The 22,838-nt window shown below is 33.8% G+C and overlaps 1 protein-coding gene across 5 annotated transcripts; it reads left to right on the top strand.

Moving 5' to 3' along the window:
• On the top strand, positions 2,520–22,826 carry LOC18612056 (serine/threonine-protein kinase EDR1). 5 transcript variants are annotated; one of them, XR_001928578.1, is made up of 17 exons: positions 2,520–2,870; positions 3,788–4,186; positions 8,485–8,688; positions 9,516–9,704; positions 9,895–10,157; positions 10,326–10,445; positions 10,575–10,664; positions 14,738–14,833; positions 15,413–15,505; positions 17,594–17,711; positions 18,737–19,037; positions 20,425–20,548; positions 20,658–20,677; positions 20,921–21,077; positions 21,949–22,259; positions 22,393–22,465; positions 22,578–22,826. XR_001928578.1 is itself a non-coding variant. In XM_007048635.2 (17 exons), the coding sequence occupies exons 2-17, from the start codon at positions 3,938–3,940 to the stop codon at positions 22,658–22,660; spliced, it is 2,463 nt and encodes an 820-aa protein (XP_007048697.2). In that variant the 5' UTR covers positions 2,521–2,870; positions 3,788–3,937; the 3' UTR covers positions 22,661–22,808. The 5 variants fall into 5 exon arrangements, 4 of the variants coding, with proteins under 4 accessions (XP_007048697.2, XP_007048698.2, XP_017979405.1 ...); XM_007048635.2 differs by having other exon boundaries at positions 2,521–2,870; positions 15,419–15,505; positions 21,949–22,237; positions 22,578–22,808; XM_007048636.2 differs by having other exon boundaries at positions 2,521–2,870; positions 21,949–22,237; positions 22,578–22,808.

The raw sequence follows: 22,838 nt of genomic DNA, 5'->3' as shown, positions 1-22,838 counted from the left end.
TCTGAATTCTGAACCTTCTCAAATTAGCCCAACTTCAATGGCCTCCTCATGCCTTGACTGACAAAGTATTTTGGACTTTGTCCTGATTGGGTTGACCGACAAAGTCCAAAATACTCTCTCCTTTCGGTTTTCAACCTGAAAAAGATGCTTCGCATTAGAATCTACGTTTCAAACCAGAAATTAGTTAGAGGAAAAGGTCGCCTTCTATCTTCAAATTTGAAACGTAATCTATTTAATTTTAGTGCTGTTGTTAGTTAAGATGTTGTCACCGTAGTTTTAATATAGCCAAATTCATACAAGTGTAAAAGGAAATGAAAAAGACAAAAAATGGCCCTTTAATTTCAAAAGAAAAAAGAAAAAGAATACCGATGGATATTGCAAATTTATTTTGGTTGCAACCCTCCCGTTCGGTAGACCCTTCAGTGCCGTTAGCACCGATTGCACCAATCATGTCGTGAAATTGCCGCTTGCCAAAGATTCCAGCGGCGTGATTGGTCAATCCAACCGCACTGCAAGTGCAGTTGGCAGCCCAATTGCATCAGGAAGGAGTTTCCGTGGACAATTTGCACTGGACCTCTTCCCTTTTTTTTCTCTTTTCAATTTTGTCCTTCTTTTCTTTTTGCACTAATGACATAAAATGCTCTGCTTAGTAGTTTTTTATCCTTTTTTCTTTTTATATAATAGTTCTTCTTTACTTCACTTTATTTATTTTTTATTTAATGCATTAAAAATCGATATATAAAATTATTTATATAAATAATAATGCTTTCAATATTATATATAATATATATAAGTAAATAAACAATTGATGAAAATAACCATGAAATCAATTTCTTTAGTAAATAGATAAAACATAATAAATATACCTTTCAATTTCAAGTATTATTGTTAATTTTTATTAAATTTTTAATAGTAAAATATTTTATAAAATTAGATAATATACCAACTTTATCTAATGTCCTTGTAGTCATTCTTTTCTTCTCATTACACCTTATCTCACCCTTACTCCTGTATTTTACCATGCATATGAAAGCAAGTTATGAGAAAATATTTATATACTATATTTAATAGTATATAACTTCTATATATTATTAGGTCACTAAATCCTATCACCTTATTAATGAGGTATTATTTTGAAGGAATTAAAAGATTGATATTATTTTGAAAGAAATGAAAACGGACTTTATTTTTTTATGTCATCAATAAGGTGTCAAGATTTAGTGACCTGATATTTATATAAGGTAAATGCATCAAATATTAATCCCTAAGTTATTCACATCAACATTATTGACAACAATATAAATAATTAAGCATTTATTTTAATTAATCAAATCTTCTTTTATGTCATTTTCTTGTAATCATTAGAGTTAAAACCTTTAAAATTCATGTATTTCATTTAGAGAAATATCCAATCAAATTTAATGTTTTTTGGTCAAGTAAAAAAAAAATCAATATCTAATTTTTTATATCATATTCAACAATGTTTTTGACTCTAAATTGAATGCTTTAAAAATTTTAAGCAATGGAATAAAATTTGCCACCACACTATGAAACAATATCAAATTTTATTATTGCACCTCAATTTTATTTAACTTTGTTATTATTCTATTTATTTTATTAAATTTTAAAAAGTAATTGAATTAAAATATTTTATCAATACAAATAACAAATTTTGGTATTAAAAAGTTCAACGCGTCATAATATACTTCATTGTAGAATATGATATATTTGATGTTTTACACATAACCGAGATTATAGTTCAATAAAATTATTTTTTTTTTCAATACGAAGTGGGTTTTGTTTTCATATGAAATGACGAAGAAACAATCAGAACACATGGAAAAATATCTAATCGGGACGTCACTTTAATGTTGGGATAAAAAAATCCTATTATGCGGACCAAAAACATAAGAGACATAAGCCTCCAAAGAAATATATGGACCATGTAATTTCCCCACGCGTGTGTGCATGACCTGTTCCTCTTGCGTAAGGCCTTGAGATTGTGACCATTGACTCCTTTTGGTCCTCGGCATGTACGCTCATTCGACAATTCCTGCCGCTTCGTTTTGCTTGGGGATTAAATAAATTACTTTTAATTTTTTTGATTTACAGTACCGGAAACTTCAAATTTTTATGCGTTAACAAAAATAATTATATGTTTAATAATTAAGTCAAATGTTTAAATATGAAATATGTAGCAGCTTTTATTACTTATCTTATTGGATACTAGTACTAGTAATTAGATGGAACCAACCTCTGCTTGGTAAAAACAATAGAATTTGTCTTTTTTTTTATGGGAAAGAACAAGAGAATTTGTTCAAGAAACACAAATGTAAGAAAAAAGAAAAAAGAAAAAAAGAAAAGAGAGGGGTGATTCACGCGGATAAAGGTGTGGATGTTGGTGAGCCAACCTTATTGCCAGCTGGCTGTCGGGGAGAGGTCCCCAGATCCCGCTGCACGTGACTCACCACCCCCCTCTTCTCTCTCTCTCCTGAAAACTCAGAAGAAAAAGCCCATCGCTTTCTTCATCGATCGATCAAAATAAATAAATAAATACACACACACACACACACTTATTTATCATTAAATTCCAAAAATCCAATCTCTCGTTCATTTTCTCTCTCTTGCATTTCCTCGTTCCCTTCTCCTTCGGGGTTTTCATTTGGATTTTTGCTTACATTTCTCATTTTCCCTACTTTCATCTACCTTTCTATTTCTATAAATATAAATAAATTAGTTTTCTTTCTCTTTCTGGCTGGTGAGTTTGTGTAGAAGAATGTGATGGAAAAAAGATGGGGCTAATTCACCAAGGGAGGAGTTGAGATTCAAATGCTATTGGTTTGGGATTCTAATGCACGGATCTGCTGGTGGTAAAATCCTTTTTTCGCTTTCTTCCTTTCATTTAAATCATTTCCGTTTCTCTTTTTCTCATTCTCCTTTTTTTTTTCTTTTTATTTTTTTATAATTTTAAAGATTGAGAAAGAATCTATATAAGATTGAATAATCTTTGTTTCTTGTTTGGATTGGATATTGTCGTTGATTAGGGAAAGATTAATTGCTTGGCATAATCACTGCCAAAAGAGAGGGATTAAAGTGTAATTTTGAGAATGCCTTGCTGATTTTGCTTCGTTGCAAGCATTTGTCTACTTAGGTTTTCTATTCGTAGATCTTCTAATTTGATCTAAATTTGCTTTTCTTTGTTATTCAGCTTTATTCTTTTTTTTTTGGTATTCCATTAAATTATTAATCACTTGAGGGTACTCCAATTACTTCCCAATATTGGAAGGAATATAATTTTAAAGACATTAAGTTTCTTCTTTTGGTGGATAAGAATTTAGCTAGATATGAGTGGGTTCATTTAGGGTCCTTTTGTTTGCTACTTTGCTATTGTCATATGAGGCTGCCTATGGATCATCTGAATCATTTTGCTAATTACATATGCGTGATTGAGTTTTATATTGAATATTCTATGGGTGATGATTTTTATCTGGGTGAAAAAATGGGTTATTAGATATGCTGGCTGATGTGCTTGTGAACAAGTGATTATGTGCAGAAATTCTGGATGTGAGCATATTTTCAGATCTTAATTGGGTCATAGGCTTTTTAGAAGAAGTTTGAGGAGATTTTCATTGTACATTACTTTCTCATTTAACTGTCTTGGTTCGTGTGCTTTCCTCATTTGCTTGTAGTTGTTTCCCCCTTGATAATGGGTGCTAAACTCTTCAATGATTGTTGTATTCAGAACTAAACAGTTTACCTATTTGGTCTAATAGTTTATGCTCTGCAGGTCTGATGGCCTCCAGCTCGAACAAGTCAACACAAAAGAAGCTTGTCATCCAATGTTTTGTTGCCTGAGACCTATTCCTAGATTGAAAAGATCTTTTATGGGGTGAGAAGTAGGGGCGAATATGGTTTTTCATTTTAAACATTTAAGGACATGGAGGAGACACGAGATGATGCAGGGCCAGCAGAGCAAGGGCCTTCTAATGCAACATGGTGGTCTTCAGATTTTATTGAAAAATTTGGTTCTGTTTCTTTGGGTTCTCATGAAGAGAGTTTGAGTAATAGGGAGTCACCTAGAAATTTTGAGCAAGATGTATTGTCATCTCAGACAGCATCACAGATTTTGTGGAACACTGGAATGCTTTCTGAGCCAATTCCAAATGGTTTCTATTCTGTGATTCCGGTGAGGATTGAATTATGTTGTTTCTGACTAATCTTACCATACTTGCTGCTTAAGTATTGAACCTGAGTTTCTTGAGATAACAAGTCCTTGCTTTCTTCTCCATCTTTCTCTGTTATTTTATTCTTATTTGTACTGAATTTTAATTGTTATATCTTTGCAGTTATAGTCAATGTACTGTTGTCAAGTGCTTTCTATTCCTTTTCAAAGATAAATATTTATCAGCATTTTGTGTCTTTTCATCAATTTTGAAACAGAATTTCATCTTTAAACCATTCATCTGAGTAATTGCCACATCCTTAATTTATCAGCAAAAAATTAGAATTGTTAAATTCTTTGATTTTGCAAGCCAGGTTGTGGTTGTCCAATCTGCACTCACATGACAATTGCATAATTTTGTGGTTTAAAACTACAAAAAATACTTGGAAGGTCAAGACTCCAATATGGATTAAGTTATAGATCTCATTGACGTTAAGGTGATAGGGCAATAGTGGTTTGCTTCATCAGGTTATAAATCTGTGTGATGTTTAGAAGGTGTTGCATATGTCATATTGTTGAAGAGAAAGTGGCTATATGATGAGATAATGTATATTGGCTCATATCAGGTTATGGTACATCTGGTAAACTTGTTCATTATATTGGCTCATATCCTAAGCTGTCACACTGATGCCTGAGCTGTTTCAAAGCCCCAATGTTACTGATGGTCTTGGGTAAAGGTAGAAAACTGAGGTGTCCACAGAGTGTACTTAAGCTTGTTTGTCAGATGACTTAAATAAGGTTGCTGTACTTTGAAGTTCCTTTGATTAGTAGAAGTTCATTGGTGAGCATTCATAGCTGCTTATAACCATATATAGGCCATAATTCATTGCTAAGCTTGTGACGAGTGGTTTTTCTCTTCTGGTTTATATTGAAAGTAGTAAAGTTATCACGGTGCTGTGACAAAACTTAACTAGAACTATTAAAAGAAGGTAACGAATTTTCATTTATTTCTGGGATGGTTGTATTTATTTAGTGGAAATTTAGGAAGCTAATATTTGTCTTTTTGTCTGAGAACTTGCTTATGGCAGCTGATGCTTGTTCTGGATAAAACTGTTGAAATGTCAAATTGATATGGGTCTGCTTTAGGTTGTGAATATACTTCTTCTACATTTTCATTTCCCATTGGAATCCCTAAAGTTAACTGAGTTGAAAAGCACTTTGTTTCTGCTCTTAAAGTTGAGTTGACTGTGGCTTTGGTTTTTGATCTGAAGATTGTTAAAGAAAGTAGGCATTGACTCTCTGATTTTTTAAGGTAATACCAAAATGTCCTCCTGAAAGTTTGCAGAAAAACCATGGCTCCCTCATTGCTGAGATTGTCTTGTGAAGTTTCTTTTTTACAAAAGGTAAGTGCCCAAGTTGAGGTGTGAATATATCAGACAAGGTTTGATGATTGTTAGTTTAACAGGTTTAAGATAGAGAATCATTGGCTTTTTTTGAACATGTTTCAGCCTCCTCTAGTCTTAAGGGCAGATCATGTAAAACTTTGGGCTGAAAATAATGTCTGGGATTCGTATGGCTCTCTTCTGGTGGACATTTACTGGGATAACATTTTTGGGCCAAACATATTCTAAATAACCTTTTTAATAGGAAAGAGTTATTGTTTATTGGTTCTAAATTCACAAAGGTAATGAATGATGCAGAAAGTTTTTCCACTTGATTGTTTTTTGGTAAGGGCTTGTGGAGTTATATTTTAAAACTTTTATTGTGACTCAAGTTATGCCAAAAATTGTGGCTAGATATTGACCACATGAGAGAGGTTTTGAGCACAAGATAAAGCTTGGTAGCAAGTCTCAGTTTGACGTCCCTTACAATTCTCCAAAAGGACAGTGTGTTTGGCTTTGCGTTGAGTGTGAGCAAATTATTATTTTTCCAGATGGTGTGTGAAGGAATAATTTTACCTTTGATAGCATTGAGATTTTGGTCCACCAGAATGAAACTAGTCTACTAAAGATTGCTTGTCCTTCTGTTTTCTAGTCTCTGTGCCTTTTTTTGTTTGGGGGCAGGGGGGCAGGTGGGGTTAGTTTTCAGTTCATCTTTTATTGCCCTTGTAATATGGAATTTACCATACATAGTTGTTGCTAATATCTCCTCTCTTGTTTGATAGGTTCTTAAGGAATCATATAATATTATTTATTTGTTCAACTTATGCAATATGATGAGTTATGGAAGTTACTTATGTATTTTTGTTTGTGCATAGATATGTAGCTTGGCGTGTAGTTATGTATGAAGTTAGTTGGTAATTTTGCTATATAGGGATATCTAACTTGGATAATGGTTAGAACTGTTAAGGCTTGAGTGACTTTTGTTTACTAATGATAGGCTTCTTGATTGGTTTAAGTAGAGTTCCCTTTTCAGGCATATAGGTGATAACTTTAAAACCATCATAGTTTAGAATAAATTCTACTTAGATCAATAATGTCATAAGGAAAGAAATTAATGCTAGACTTTAAAGTTATAGACTTGTTTGGAGTTATTCGAAGTTGGGGAATTTGTTTGACATATAAATGAAGGTTGAGGGACTTTCGATGCCTTTTACCTGACATTTTTGTTGCGCAACACATAATATTATGGGCTGTTTGAGGAGATCTGTTGTGGGATTCAACAAATTGCTGCAAAGACATTAGGATGAGACCAGTGATACAGTCAGAAATGAACTGATTTTTGCTATTGATAGATTCATTAAGGCCTTTTCCAGTTGATTATGGAGATGCCACAGGTTTATTTACCGGATACTGTTTGCTGATGTTATGGAGGAGGAATATGCTCTTTGTTAAAATGACGGCAAAATTATGATCCTAAGATTTTGGGTTAAGCAAGATGAAAAAGAGAATGTGACTCAAGTAAGGTTTTAGTCAGAGGTTCTTCACTGAAGAATGTTTTCGTTGCAAATTGCCTCACTCACTTGGTTGGATGGTTTTCTGCTGTGAGGAAGCTTGGTCTGCTTGTTTCCACCAAAGAACAAAAGAGTGGGGATGGGGGAATCTATCATTTGTGGCAAGGGGGATTGAGGTGAAATTTGTAACAAAGTTAATTCAGAGTCATCTAATGTCTGATGATTAATCTCTAAAGAACTCCAAATAAGGAAGAAAACTTCTATAGCTTTTGGAAAATTATTATGGTACCTTTGATGCTGAGGATATGTCATCTATAAGGAATTAAGTTCTATTTATGGGGAAGAGATGTAGGAGGAAGTTGTTCACAGGATTGAATCTGACTGGATGTAATATGGGATTGCGGTGAAGTCATAAGCAATTGAGGAATGCTGTAAATTTCAAATTATCATTTATGATGATAGTAGATTTTAAAGTTTTACTTTTTTCAAGAATGAAAGAGCATATTTACATCATCAAAAAATTTAGACCATGTCTTATGTGTTTTATTTTAACAAATTGAATGTTGAATTTTTTTTAATACATTCCAATGTATAGATTGAGAACTTTTTACTTGGCTATGTAGCTTCCAACTGCATATTTGCTCTAGCTCCACATATCTATATGACAATCAGAGCACTTAATGATATTTGATCAAACCTAAAATTGAATTTTAAGCAGTTCTATCTGGTCTACTATCTATAAGATTTCTATTGTAATTGACAGTATTCCTCTTGTGATTGATTGTTTGCTACCTAAAGTAGAGTCTAGACAGTTTTTGCATGGAAATTTGCTTTAGAATTTGATTCTTCACTGTGCTTCTATGCTGAGGAAATGTAATGGCATTTTAAAGAGAAAGTTATTGCTTTTCAAAGACTTGATGGTTACTAACTCATAAGAACCCTCTGAAGCAAAATTAGAAGGTTTTTACAATTGTACTTCTTTGTGTAAAGAGATAGAATTAATTGCAGTTGGAAGACTCGATGGTTGCTAACTTGTAAGAACTGTATGAAGTTTTAGTTTAGCAGGTGTTTATTGGGTAAAGTCTTGTTCAAATTGAAGGACAAACAGAAGCAACCTCCTTGTCCTTTATCATTCTGTTGATGTATTTTTCATTACTTATCACTATTTATTCAGGGAATGCTTTCTACACTTGCCAAATAAAATTGGCTAGGAAATTCCAAGAAGCATTCTGTAGATTCTTGGAATTGTGAAATCAGAATCATATTGTTGTGTCTGTTTCAATGCTGGTACTTGGATGATATATGCTTCATATGTGTGCTAGTGAACTAACACTAACATGCAGATCATTCCATTTATTCTTGTTTATTATTTAAGTTTAAATATTACTGCTCCTGGGATTAAAGATTTTTTTTTTCCTGAAATTGACAGGATAAAAGGCTTAAGGAGATGTTTGATACTATTCCTACATTGGAAGAGCTTCATGCTTTGGGTGGAGAAGGTTATAGAGCTGATATCATTCTTGTGGATTTTGAGAAAGATAAAAAATTATCTATGCTGAAGCAGTTGATTGCGGCACTGGTTAAAGGATTGAACTCAAATCCACCTGCAATGATTAAAAAGATTGCCGGATTGGTGAGATTAGTTTGATATTTGTTTTTTCTATAGCCCTTCTTCCTCTCTTTCTTTTCCCCCTTGTTTCACTGTTCTCATGTTTGTATTTCATATTGTTAACAGTTTTGTTGTATTGTCATTATCAACATGCAGTTAGATGCATCTGTCTATGTTGTTACTTGCTATTTTAGGTGCATGCTATTTGCCATATCATGTGAAAAGAATTTCCTACTGTACCACTTCTTACATATTTCACCTTCTTCTAGTGATATATTGGTAATAGTAAAAAAAAAAAGTGTATTTATTTCCCTTTCAGTGCAGGCAATTTCCTACTGATATTTGCTGAAGTATTGAGCGGTATTTGTTTACCAAAGAGTTTGGGCAATTTAAGAAAACTTGCATGAGAGATAAATCTGCCCTATAACAGAGATAAAAAGATTTTATAAGAGAATTTTGGAGACTAGAAGGTACACATCCAAATGCTGGTGTTCTTTGTTTGGGACATGGAAAGGACATTACATCTCTTGAGTAAAATTTCCAAAATTGGAATTTAGTAATTCCCAAACATGGATAGAGTAAATTCTTAGGACTGCATGTTGTTTAATTTCAGTGCTCTGCATTAACATGAATAAAATAAATAAGAGCCTAAAGCTGGCTACTTTAACCCTTGAACAATGGGACAAGACAGTAACTTCTTATTCTTCCTCATTGCTCTTTCAGACTAATATTCCTGTTGGAAGTCTATTGTAAGCATTTATTTAATCTTTTTAATCAAATTTCTAATTTGGTTGTTAATAAATGCTTATTTATTTATTTATTTATTTTTTAAACTCCTGCTATTTACCTAGGTATCTGATTTTTATAAACGTCCAACTGCGGAAAGTCCAGCAAAAGCTGCACTAGAAGAAACCTCTGACATGTTTGAGAATAGAAGTGTCCAGATGCTGGGACAAATAAAGCATGGTTCATGTCGTCCCCGGGCAATTTTGTTTAAAGTTTTAGCAGATACTGTAGGGCTTGAAAGTAGGCTCATGGTGGTAAGCTTTTCTTTTGTTGCCGCCCTCTTCAGTTGTTAGGTTAGATTACATGATCTATTTCATCTTTCATACATAGTGTATATCAGTTTTAAGTTGAATCAAATAGAAGATTTTCCAAGAGACTTTTGATTGCCTATGTCAAATTGTAACTGAAAGGCTGTGGCCCAATTTTCCTACGTCATTCTTTCAGGGTTTGCCAAATGATGGGGCTGTTGAGTGTGCAGATTCATATAAGCATATGTCTGTGATAGTTGTGTTAAATTCTGTGGAGCTACTGGTTGATCTTATGCGGTTTCCAGGTCAGTTGATACCACGATCAACAAAAGCTATTTTTATGACCCATATATCAGCTGCAGGGGAGAGTGATTCTGCTGAAAATGACTCTTGTGATTCACCATTGGAGCCAAATAGTCCTCTCTACGGATTTTCTGATAAAGTTGACCACCCTGACAGGTTAGCAGATGGCATATGACGCAATCTGAAATTGTATATAACTTGCCTTCTGAGCTCCCTTAACATTATGTAATTGGTGACAAATGCTTGGGAGATGTTTAGAAAGTTATTATTGTCTTTTTTTTTGGATGAGTAGATGGTTATAATTCTCATTTTGGTTTGTGGCAGTGCTGAAAAAGATGAGAACCTTCAGTTCCATCGGAAATTAGATGGGTCTTCCAATATAACTGGTGCTTCGTTGCGAAATATGATGCTACGATCTTCCGCCTCGATTGACAGGAAGTTAAGGTAATATTTACCTGGACATTTCTCACAAGTAAAAGACCTGCTTGATTGAAAAATATGTATGCTACAGCATGTTTGATATTAAATTTCTAATTTTATTTATTTTTTTATTTTTTTGTTTGTCTCCCTTAGTCTGTCACATAGTGAACCCAACATCGCAACTACATTCTGGCGTCGTAGCCGAAGAAAGGTTATTGCTGAACAGCGGACTGCCAGTTCCAGGTTCCTCTCATGCCCTTTTGTGTTTTGAATTTGTATATGCTAAAAGTTGAGTAGTGTAATCCTATTATTGATTAGTTTGCGTATTTTGTGACCCTATATTCATTTTGGGCACTGCACTTATTATTAAATAGTTGTAGATGGGATGCCATGTTGATGTAGTGATGTAGAACAGGTAGGGGAAAGAGATAGAAATTAGAAATTTAGAGGGAAATCAGATATATGTTGCAACAATTAGGAAGAAACAGAGGGAATGGGGAGATAAATAAAAGAATTAGTGAAGAGAAAACCAGAAAGAATCAATAGTGGGGAAAATCTCAATATTCAATCTCAAAGATTAATCATCCAAAACCTAATGATAACTATAATAACATAGATATTTATAAGCTAAACCCTAAAGCCTAATAAAATGAAAATACCAAATATAACCTTAAAACCCTGACACTTGGAAAATAAGCAAAGCTTGTTAATATAAAATAGCCAAAATAACCTAAATCTATATAATGGTGACAATCGAACTAAAAAGTTATAACAAAATTACAAGCTAGAAACTTAGTTCAAACATCTCCTTTCCATTCTCCATCATTTACGCAGCTACATGATTAAGTCTTTTGGTAGTTTCAGATTTGAGTTCTTGAGAAAATAGACAAAATTGAATAAAGGAGTCCCTAAGCTTCACGCTTAGCGTTGCTTAGCCAGTGACACCTAAGATTGATCACATCACACAATAACAAGAGCAACAATGCTGGAAGTTCTGCTATATCTCAATAGAATGATTACATTCATGTATATAGACCTCTATATGTAGTCCAAGAAGAACTGGCACTGATAGAATCTTATCAATACTTAAGATTACAATTGGGAAACTGACAAACTTACTTAAAGCAACAGCTACACTAAAATAAGAGCCCAAAAACCGAGGGAAAGACATAATAAGACAGCTCAAAACCTGTAATTTTCAGCAAACTAGGAATTACAAAAATACCCTTGACACTTAAAACATGAGAAAACAGAACAAAATAAGAATTGGAAAAATTTAGTCAAATTTAGGACCCAAGCAACAAATGAAGCGTAGTCAAGCTCCCAAGCTTCTCAATCATTGGACTTATGCCTGCTAAGACATTAGGATCAGCTGTATTTGGGGGATGCTGATAGTTTGCTTCATCACATGTTATATTAGCCTAGGTTGTTTGTTGTGCTGTTTTAACAGTCTATATTAGCAGCTGTTGTCTTAGTTAAGCTTGCATTTGAGAGTGAATATTAAGTAGTGTTATTTCATATCAGTTGGTTTGAGGTTGTCGTAGCCATATTCTTGGATTGGGGCTCTTCATCTTTTGACAATTGGTTGAGTTGGATGCATAAGTCAAAGAAATTATATTTGAAATTACTTTTGTCTTTCATAGCATATTTTTATTCTGGATCTTTGTTTGTGGTTCTAGCTGCACAAAAGGTTTCAGTAATTTGATTGGGTTTAATAATTTTGTTATCTGTGGGATGGTACATTGGATCCAATTCTGCAGAACCTTGATTAATTGAGTACACGAGCATGGATGTAGTACTATGACTGGTTCTTGAATTGGATAATATATGTAAAACAGTGGTTTGTGAGCTGGGTAAGCGAAAATTTTAATCATAAGCTTTATGTATGTTCAATCACATGCATGTAATATAAATATAATTTTGAAATTTTAATTTTGACTTGTCTTAACTGGTTAAGGAAATTCCATATGAATGAGGAAAGAATTTGGTGGGACTGCTATAATTTTTGTAGTTATTAGTGTATTATGCTTGAAAGCATATGATTTTATTGTTCTAGTTCCTGTAGTTGCCTTTAATATGGTTTTCCGTCCTTTATTGCCTTCTTTGTCAACTTATTTTTTTCCCCTCTCATTGCTTTCTTTTGTCCATTATCCATCAGGACCATTACTCTTCCCTTTTGCTTTATGGCTCTGCATTATGCTGACTAAAACTGAATGATTATGCTCGGATTTTTACAGCATAGTGAATTCTCAACCACTTTTCCACTTAATTAGCTGTTTGCATCAGTGCACATCTAACAAAACTCTGGAATGGAACATCCAGTAGCATTCAATTCCAAATTTGACAAATCCACTTAAATGGAAAGCATTACTTATCCAAAGACTTCTTTTTTCTCCCAATTTTGAAACAAAGTTCTGAGGAGACACATTTGGTTTCTCGAAAGCTGAAGTTATGGGATCCACTTCTAAGGCAAAGCTTCAACTTTGCATTGGTTTGATGAAAAAAGTTCCTTGATTATAAATTGAAAGGTGACATTAGCAACATTTGTGGAGATAATTGAGTTTTATTATTAATTTGAATTTAATGATTATTTATAGCATTATTAAAATAACAAAGGAGTCTGTGGCAGTTTGATTGCTGGCTTGATTTCTAGCTTTTCTTTTAAAGGCCAGGCCTGGTCATGAAGTTAGGCACCAGCAGGTCATGACAAAAGAAGTAGCTGTTAATTTGATGTTTAAGTCCAGCCTACTTCTTGGACTTCTGTACTTAGGGTAGTATCCCACCAACTATAAAAGGGTGTAATATCGGAATAAGTTTACGTGTATCTTATTAGTGGGTAGAATATAGTGTGGACCACATTGTAAACTCAAGTTAAGATAATTGAGTTAGGTTTTGTGTTCTTGATTGGAAGTAGGTGAAGAAGCTTGATTGGAGGCTGTGTGGTTGAGGAAAATAGGGTATTTTGGTGCTTTGGCAGTATGGTTTGAAGGGATATTAGGGTTTTCTGAAGATGACAGCTTCTAGGTTTATGAGCAGGTTGTCTAAGGAGAAGAGGTTATACCTTGGGATTCTAACCATGTGTTTCATTAAGCAGTCCCATCCCATAGGAGTTTGACCTCTGAGCAAAACTCTTATCTGGTCTGCTAAAATAAGAAATGTAAGAATATATAAATAGACTAACCTACGACTGCAAGATATAAAACTAACACTAAACATGCTATTGGGCTACATCTAAAGTCCAATACTATTTCAAAACTTTAGAGCACTCATGACGCATTTATAAGACTTCTTTTGATAAAATCTGGAAATTACATAAATACCTTGACTGAAAGGAAACTAAGAAAACTCAGTATTTAAAGTAACCACAAAGATAACCTGGAAATATTACAAAACCAAACTAAAATCCACTCAAACTTAATCAGTTTATCCTGTTGAAGCCCAGAATGTTCTTTGGATTCCCAAGTTAAAGTTCAAAGTTTGTGCCTTAGTCTTGCAAGGATCATATTGATATTTTTAAATCCTTGTGACCTGTCTAGGTTCACACAGCCACAAAATCCTCCTTGATGGTCATCATGTGGTAGAAAGGTTTTTCTAGGGTTCCTTGACCCCTTGGATAGAATTAAGCACCAATAACACTTTCCTGTTTCGAATAACAATAGCAAATTAATTCTTGTCCCATTACGTAGGTGCATGATTGAAACAAGTGACTTTCTTTTTTCGGGTTTTCTGTTGTGATTGATGGCTAATTTAGTTATGGGTCATGCGGTCTAAACTATTCCTGAATTTGATGCTTTTCTCTTCTGAAAGAAATATGCAGCTATTGTTGCCAAAATTTTTCACATATAAAGCTTTTTATTGTTCATTATTTTACAAAGGTACTAGAATCGTTGTAGTCACCTATATTTTATGTATTATAGTAGCACCTTAATTATGTTGCTTAAATATAATAAACTTTAATATTAATGTCATCTATAAGCATTTGATTGTGAATTTTGTTTTTGAAAATTTTAAAGGGCAACCGTTTTGTTTTGATTGTTAAATAGATGTATAGCTTATTATTTGAGGAAAGAAATTATGCATTGCTGTAGCCATTGAAGATTTTAATCTCTCTCTCTAATACGACAGACAAACACATGCATACATGCATGCATGCTTGTTACACTAATTTCTTTCAATGCCTTTTTTGCATGATATGTCCAATAATTTGCCTTAAGTAGTGTCTAGATGTCTGCTTGGTCATGAGAGTATCCATCTCCTAAAAGAATAGAACATTTCAAGTGTTTCTTGTTCTTTTTAAGATTTTAATGTCTTTGCAGTCCAGAGCATCCATCTTTCCGAGCACGTGCAAGGTCCATGCTAAGTGGTGATAGGAATCCCCTTAGAGATTATGCTGATGATGTTGCTACATCAAGGTTCTCTCATTTGATCCTTTTTTAGTAAACACGAGAACAATAATAATGATTTCTTAACGAAAAATGTTGGTAATATTTGGTTGTTGCTAATTGTTCATAGTTAATTGTTACTCTCACTTTCCTGTGGCTTTCATGTCAAAACATGCAAGTTTGCATCCCCCTTCCCCCCAAAGTCTTCTTGTGTTGCTGCAAAACTTTCTTTCTTTAGGTCTTTGAGTTGGGTGTGGAGAGGGTGGGGAAAAGTGTTTGGAGTTTTCTTCAACATATTCTTTATCGTAACCAAAATTTTAATCCACACCATCTTTACCATTGTTCACGTAATACAAATTATCGCGCTCTGTGTATGGTCATTTGTTTGTGTATCTTTAGTGTTCTCTTGCTTCTCAAGCTGTTGATGTTCTGAACTGGAATATCTGTTTTTAGTTTAAAATACTAACCTTGGCTTAACAGAAAGAATGTACTGGCCTTTATTAATCTGTTTGACATTCTCTTTTTCCACATTCTGTAAACTAACTTCAGAATGAAGTGCCAAATTGTGCACTAATTGTTACTGATATCTTTGATCTGTAATAATTCTAGCTACAGATCAGATGGGGCATCAACATCAGAAGCTCGTAGAATAAGAAGAAGAAGCATTAGCATGACTCCGGAGATTGGTGATGATATCGTAAGGTTGATTTTTGTCTTGTTAAGAATTATGACATACTTTTATCTGATGGTAGACTAGTCTAGCTTTCTAATATCTCTTACTCTTTATCTTGTTTTCCCCCTAGCAAATTTGTTTTTTTTTTTTCTTTTCTGGTTCTAGTAATTTAAGATTACTTATTTCTATTTTCTAGGTACCTTCCCAATTTTTTATTGTAGAAATTCAAGAATTCTGGTTCCTCTTCTCTTTTGTATTTTCTTTTTGACTGGTGAAATAGTTTTCATGTTTATAAATTATATATATATAATGATTTTTTATAAAATGAATTTCCAGCCTGGAAGTTGAAGCATGGTATCAACCATGTCAGTACCTTAACTGTAAGAAACAAGAACTTTTATTAGGTAGGCAACCTTCACGAAGAAGAGGGATCAACAGATTGAAAGAAGTTTGGTTAGACCAACATAATTCCTTTTTGGTGGTAATTAGGTGGGACCAAGAATATCTGCTTGCTTAACTGTGTTTTTATGTTGACAATTTTTAAATGAACTTCATCTGAAGTGCATAAATTGAAATCAGGACTCAGGGTACTTGCATTAAGTATTTGTGCATCTATTAGATTATTGTGGTTCAGTTAATATGTAGCCTAGTAGTCAAGCATGTTCCTAGGTCATAGCTTGTGTGAATGTAAAATCTTTTGAACAGATATCTTAACAGCCAAAAATAAAAGAGGGGGAGGGGGGACAAAAGATGTGGATATACAATTCTTTTGTTTGTGGGAGTACAAATTCCCTTATTTCCGCTGTGAGAGATGGCTCGGTGATTAATCTTAAAATGCAAGCCACCCTCCCTATGCCCCTTCTTTTTTCTCCAAAACAGAGGAAAACGAAATATAAAATATCAATTTGATGAATCAAACATCTGCAGTTTGATGGCAGATCTACTTGCAATCTTAAGCCAGTTCATTGCAACAGATGTGCCTTGCCTATTGCAATGGATTGAGTTCATTATAAGCACAAGCCAAAGTAACAGTATGAATCTGGCACATGTGTTTCCATTTCAATGGTCCAAATAATTGTAATGCAAGTTACTCAGTTTCTGTTTTTGCAAGGTCCTCTAAATGTTAGATCTAGTGTCACCAATCTTTTCTGATGAACTTTTTAATTTGCATAATGTTTGCTTTCGACAGCTAGCATTGTTATTTACCGTGCTATTAAATTGTGGGAGTTAAACAAGTTGTTCTCCGACTTTTGACTCCTTAAAATTATTCAATGAATTTGATGCCTCGAACTTGGACTTGCCTTTTTCATGCTTTCCTAATTTCTTTCATTAAACAGAACATGTACCTTGAAGCTTGGTGCCCGTTTAGTCTTAGAAAATGTTTTCTATTAATTTTTATTTACATTTGCACTCTAAATATGATCAATAAGATAAGGTAAATATCTAAATTTTGAAATGTAGTCAAACAGTTGGAAAACAACTTATTATAATAATTTTTCTATTTTTACTGAAAATTAAGGGTTTCCAGATTTGGTATTACCGTTATTAATTTCATTTGTAGTGTAAAAATGAAGATGGAAAATGGAAAACATTTTTTAAAACTAAATAGACTCTAAGCTTTACTGTTTTGTATCCTTCATTCACTTTCTGTTTATAGAAGATATTCGTTTTGGTGATTACATCTACAAATTTATTCTTTTTGAACCCTATGTAATGGATGGAAAAGATCTGGTTCTCTATTTTTAAAGAAAAAAATTATTTAGGGTAATAGCTTTTGGAATTAATCATCATTTGCTTTCCTCCCAACTTGTGTCTTGTAATATGGGCTGCATGAAGTTGGCTTCTTGCGTTTGTCCATGTTATTGAACTGGACTATTAATGGTTAAAATGGAGTTGCTAGCAGTTCATCTTGGTAGTCTTTCAGGTTAGTCCACTAGTATATTTGGTTCATGTATGCCAAGTGATGCCTGTATTCATTTGTTAGTGCTTTAGTGTTATGCCAACATGTTTATATATTGATGTGTATTTTCTGAAATTTTAAGGATCTTGTTTGTTTTCTGGGGCGTACATTTTGTTATATAGTCACTTGACTTGGATTATGTCTTGAATTACTTCAGGGCTGTCAGAGCTATGAATGAAACATTGAAGCAAAATCGTCTTTTGCAAGAGCGTGGGGAAGATAGGTCTTTTGCCCATTCTTCAAATAGTCGGAATGAAAGTCCTGATCTTCAGAACGTATGTTTTTTTTTTCAATATTTATTTTTATCTCGGTGTAGGATGTTCTGGACTTTATGAAGTCTTTCTCTCTAGCCCTTCATGCCGGCAAACATGTCTTTCTCTTCTTGCTTCTACATAGCTATATTTATTTGGCATAACCGCCAATCATTTGAGGAGATATTGATGAATGGGCACAATTTCATATGAGTGTCAACTGATACTTGCAATTTTGGTTTTGTTGTAAATAAAAACCGTTTATTTTATATATTTGGGATGGTTGTATCTGTTTTTTTTTGTAGCATCTGTCCCCTATTGTCTTATATGATTGTTGTGGGTTTTGGAATTACATTTTGGACTAATTATCAAAGAGAAATTGGTTATATATAGCCCAGACCTATAATCAGTTTGGGAGTCATGAGTCATAGGAAAGCTTTTGGATAGGGGCAGTTACCTTTGCTGGTATTAATGTTGGAAAATTCCGTAGTTATAAGTAATATTGTCTTCAAATAAGGAGAGCAACAAGATGTGCCTTTTATCTTTGTTGTTAGAATCACATTTTGATGATCCATCTGATGTATGTTTGTTTCTTTTCTGTTTTTATCATTTATAAAGTTCAGAGATCAACTTATGCAACTGTTCCCTCTTGCACACATTTTTACCCCCTAATGTCATAAATTTTATCCTTCTGATATTTAAATAAAAACTCACTCAGACTGTTTTGTTGCCTCATTGTCTCCAGTTTGTTTCCTTCTCTATGGATAGTTTTAGTGCCACTTCCACTGTGCAAATATTCCTTAAAAAATGTGATTGCAATAGGAACGATCATTAGTTGCACAATTAAGCTATGTGAATTATATGCAAATTGCTATCAAATGGTTACATTTATGTTTTGTTGTTATATTCTTCGTTGTGGTTTTAATTTCCCGAAATCTATGTATAGTGGCTTTGCCTTAAAACATAAAACTGGCATGCTTTCCTTTCAGAGGGTTTAGTTACCTAATGCAATTTAATAAGTCACTAAAGCTCTCTGCTCATTCTTTTAGGTACCAAATTTCCATCTTGATGGCCATGATGACATTACTGGTGGGAGGTCTGTATTGTATAACCTTTCCAGGGACCAAATAAATTCTCAAAAAGCAATATCGTTGCCATCTTCTCCCCATGACTATAGAAGCCAAACTTCAGGGAGAAGTGGAGTTTCGGGATATGTCACAAATGATGAAATGGTTGCAACATGGAATAAAGTTCTTGAATCTCCATTGTTCAACAATAACCCCTTATTAGCTTATCCCGAATGGAATATTGATTTCTCTGAATTAACTGTTGGAACTCGTGTTGGGATAGGTAAGCACTGTTTTCAATTTTCTATGCTATCATTGCTGTGAAACTTATCTAGGCCTGCTTCCTATAGATTCATCTTGTATATGCTCTCTTCTCTCTTTTGATCTTTCTAAAGGCCTCTGCCTTTTTATTTATTTCTTATTATTATTTATTAATTTTTGGGTATATAACAAAAGGCTAAAGCAGTCTGCCCTAGATGCCACTTTAAATGCTGCAGATGCATGTACGATGGAAACTAATGTCAATTCAAGACTTAGTTTAACTCTGAAATGCTTGGTAATGTTAATCTGATGTGTAAGCAAGATTAGGTTTAGAAGATACTGAGTACTAGGATCAATCTCACAAAAATTGAGTCAACAAATAAACTTATTGATACTAGGTATTGAAATTGGATCAAAGTATTAGAGAAACCACTTAAATGATGCGTTTAATCATGTTTCTTAATAACAGGTTTTAAATGGTATTATCGTACATCAATTAAGTTATAGGGTGTCTCCAATTGGTTTTAGGTTGGATGCTTGACATGGTATTAGAGTTCTTGTTGTTTGTCACCCTCTTTATTGTTTGTTATGCCATTCAATTTGTTTTCCACATGTTAGGCTTGTTATATAATTGGTATTGTACTTGTACTTGAGAAGTCTTATGTGGTGTTATCCTGCATCTGTTCTTTTTAGAGTTTGTTGTTGCCTTTATAATCAAGTTGGACCTCTCCACCTATTGTCAGTTGGTTTTTTAGTTGAATGCTTACAAGAGGCTAGTCTCCTACATCATTGATATTTCAATTGGTGCTTTTTCTTTCCTTTTATACGTGTGTATGTATGTATTAGGCTTCTATATCATATGTAATTTGTTACAGACAAGATAGAGAAAAATGTCATGTCATGTTTTCCATTCATTTTGTTTACCTTCATTTTTCTGTTGTGAAGATTATGGGTGTTAGAATAGCACACCCTGTGTGTATAGAAGGCTATGGTAACACGAATCTTTCCCAATAGCTTCAAAGTAGAAAGTCCCATAACAGATGATGTCTGTTTTTGAGGTGCTGGATCTCATTTTCTATTTTTAATCTTTGCAAAGAACCTAAACCAATCCCTTAATAGGGGAAAATGAAAATGCAAGACATGTTTAACATGTAATGCTACCTAGGTGCCCACTGTGATTATCAGGGGCAATCTGATTTATATTGATTGCATCCTTGGCTTGTTTTTATGAGTCTTCTATATCAGCAAGGATGAAAAGCAATCGGGCACTGTTTTTACCGATTTGTAAGAGAAGGGACATAGCATTAATCTTTTTGTACTTCATTATGCATGGAAATTTTATCACTCTAGAAAATTTTCACTGAGCGGGTTGTGTTTTTACAATATCTAGTTGTGTGTTTATTGTCCAGGGTTTTTTGGAGAAGTTTTCCGTGGGCTATGGAATGGAACAGATGTTGCAATCAAGGTGTTTTTGGAGCAAGATCTTACTGCAGAAAACATGGAAGACTTCTGCAATGAGATATCCATTCTTAGGTATCTTTTTGTTGATATGCTGAAAGTTTTTAATATTTTCTTGTCTAAATATCTTTCTGACCTAATCTTCTTTTCAACTTTGTGTGTTTCTATGTGTTTGTACTTCCAGCCGCCTTCGACATCCTAATGGTACTCTCCTACCTTTTCTAAAATTGTCCCTTTTTTTTGTTTTTCTAGGATCTCTTCCCCTGTTATCCCAATCAGAAATAAGATAAAAGGAAAACAAAGTAAAATAAATAAAATAAACGCTGACCACTGTGCCTGCAATAAGTTAATCTCATTTATACATATTTCCTATAGCTCCATAAGAAACATTGGCCAATTTTGTTTTATTTCATCCTTTAGTGAACCAAGGAGTGCTGTTTTTTGCAGTTATTTTGTTTTTGGGTGCATGCACAAAACCACCCCAGTTGTCAATGATTACTGAATACATGGAAATGGGATCATTGTACTTTTTAATCCATTTGAGTGGTCAGAAAAAGAGACTGAGCTGGCGGAGGAGACTGAAAATGTTGCGTGATATCTGCAGGTTCGTTAAGCCTGTACATCACTTACAGAGTGTATTCATCTTTCTTTGCTTTCGTATTTAAAAGGAATATAGTGCAATACCTTATAATATCTTTTAAGAAATTACTATTTACTCTTAGGGTCCATCTGTAGGTACTTTAGGGGGAATCAAAGTAGAGTTTGTTTATTTTTATATCAACTTCTGCCATTCCTCAAGTTTTATATTCCCATCTGAAAATTTTTAATTCTTGATCTTTTTTCTTTTGGAAACTGTTAACATGTGGGCTATTTTAATGCATAACATTCGAGTACTCATGCTTGTTCATGCTGTCCATAAGAAATTATTTTTAATATCCCCTTTGAACTTTAAATAATTAAGTTTATGGGAATAGAATTTTCAAGAATTATGGGGTGTTTGGCAGTTTTTAGTAGGAGCAGATGAACATTACACTTGTAAGTTGTCAAATATGATGGTTATGTTTGTATCTACAAGTCATTACTCCTTAGTTTCTGTGAGAAACTCATAAATCTCAGTATTTGTATGTCTGTATTAGACAAGTTTATTGGCATCTGTGGTAAAGATTCTTGTCTGGGGTTTTGAAGGAATTAGATGAAATATGAACTTTTTTGGCTAATGATTTGGTTCTTAAGAAAAATTTGGACTTTTCTGCCCATTATCAATAACTGAAGTTACAAACTCTGCAAATGCATCGTCTTCAAAGTAAAACGCCCAATTTTTTTGAAAATTCATTGTCATATTTATTGTCAATGTTTGTTTGGCAGAAGCATAGGCATACTTGGTTGTGTGTCTGCATACATGCATAATGGTATGTGCGCGTTATTAAGTAAAATAAAAGTGCCATACTGACAAGTATTTCCTCTTGGATATATAGGGGGTTGATGTGTATACACCGGATGAAAATAGTTCATCGTGACCTAAAAAGTGCAAATTGCCTTGTGAATAAGCACTGGACTGTGAAGATATGTGATTTCGGGCTCTCAAGAATAATGACGAGCCGACCCATGAGAGATTCTGCATCTGCAGGAACACCAGAATGGATGGCTCCTGAACTCATTCGTAATGAACCCTTCACTGAAAAATGTGATATTTTTAGCCTTGGGGTGATAATGTGGGAGTTCTGTTTTCTAAATAGACCATGGGAAGGTGTACCGCCAGAGAGGGTATGCAGTGTACTGATACTTGGTCGTTCTCAAATCACTTGTTTGTCTTAATTTTTGCCCTTTTTCTTGATGCTTTAAATAATACCTCATGAATGAATCCAGCTTTTAATATTTCCATTATTGAAGATGAATGCCCCTTTTCTACATTGGTTCAGGTAGTTTATGCTGTTGCGAATGAAGGATCACGGTTGGAGATTCCTGAAGGTCCCCTAGGAAGGCTAATTTCAGGTCTACCATGCAAAAAATTTTCATATATAATCCCAGAAAGTCGTAAGATTTTTCTTGTTGATTTATGGCATTATAGCGGACCCCATGTGATATAATGTGTTGTTGGCTACAGATTGTTGGGCAGAACCGGAAGAGCGGCCAAGTTGTGAGCAGATACTTTCTCGCTTGCTGGATTGCGAGTACTCTCTCTGCTGATACATTCTGTTTGTATAGAAAACCCGGTAGAGGTGTTAACAATGTGTTGTCGGCTTTTCAAGTTGTATAACTGTAATAATTTTTCCAATCATTGTAAAAACAAAGAGTTTTTTCCTCTTCCTTGTCATTTAAATTTTTAAGTTGAATATCCCTTTGCAGTTTTCAATTTGCAAACCCT

This window comes from Theobroma cacao, chromosome 1 (assembly GCF_000208745.1).
Source record: "Theobroma cacao cultivar B97-61/B2 chromosome 1, Criollo_cocoa_genome_V2, whole genome shotgun sequence".
Taxonomy (NCBI): Eukaryota; Viridiplantae; Streptophyta; class Magnoliopsida; order Malvales; family Malvaceae; genus Theobroma; species Theobroma cacao.
This window is presented reverse-complemented; position numbering and strand designations above follow the sequence as displayed.

Excerpts from the sequence above, each read along its gene's own strand:
- LOC18612056 (XM_007048636.2), top strand. The coding sequence starts at position 3,938 with ATGGAGGAGACACGAGATGATGCAGGGCCAGCAGAGCAAGGGCCTTCT. Across the intron at positions 21,078-21,948 it reads ATGTTGCGTGATATCTGCAG|GGGGTTGATGTGTATACACC; the intron begins GTTCGTTAAGCC and ends TTGGATATATAG. Across the intron at positions 22,466-22,577 it reads CCTAGGAAGGCTAATTTCAG|ATTGTTGGGCAGAACCGGAA; the intron begins GTCTACCATGCA and ends TGTTGGCTACAG.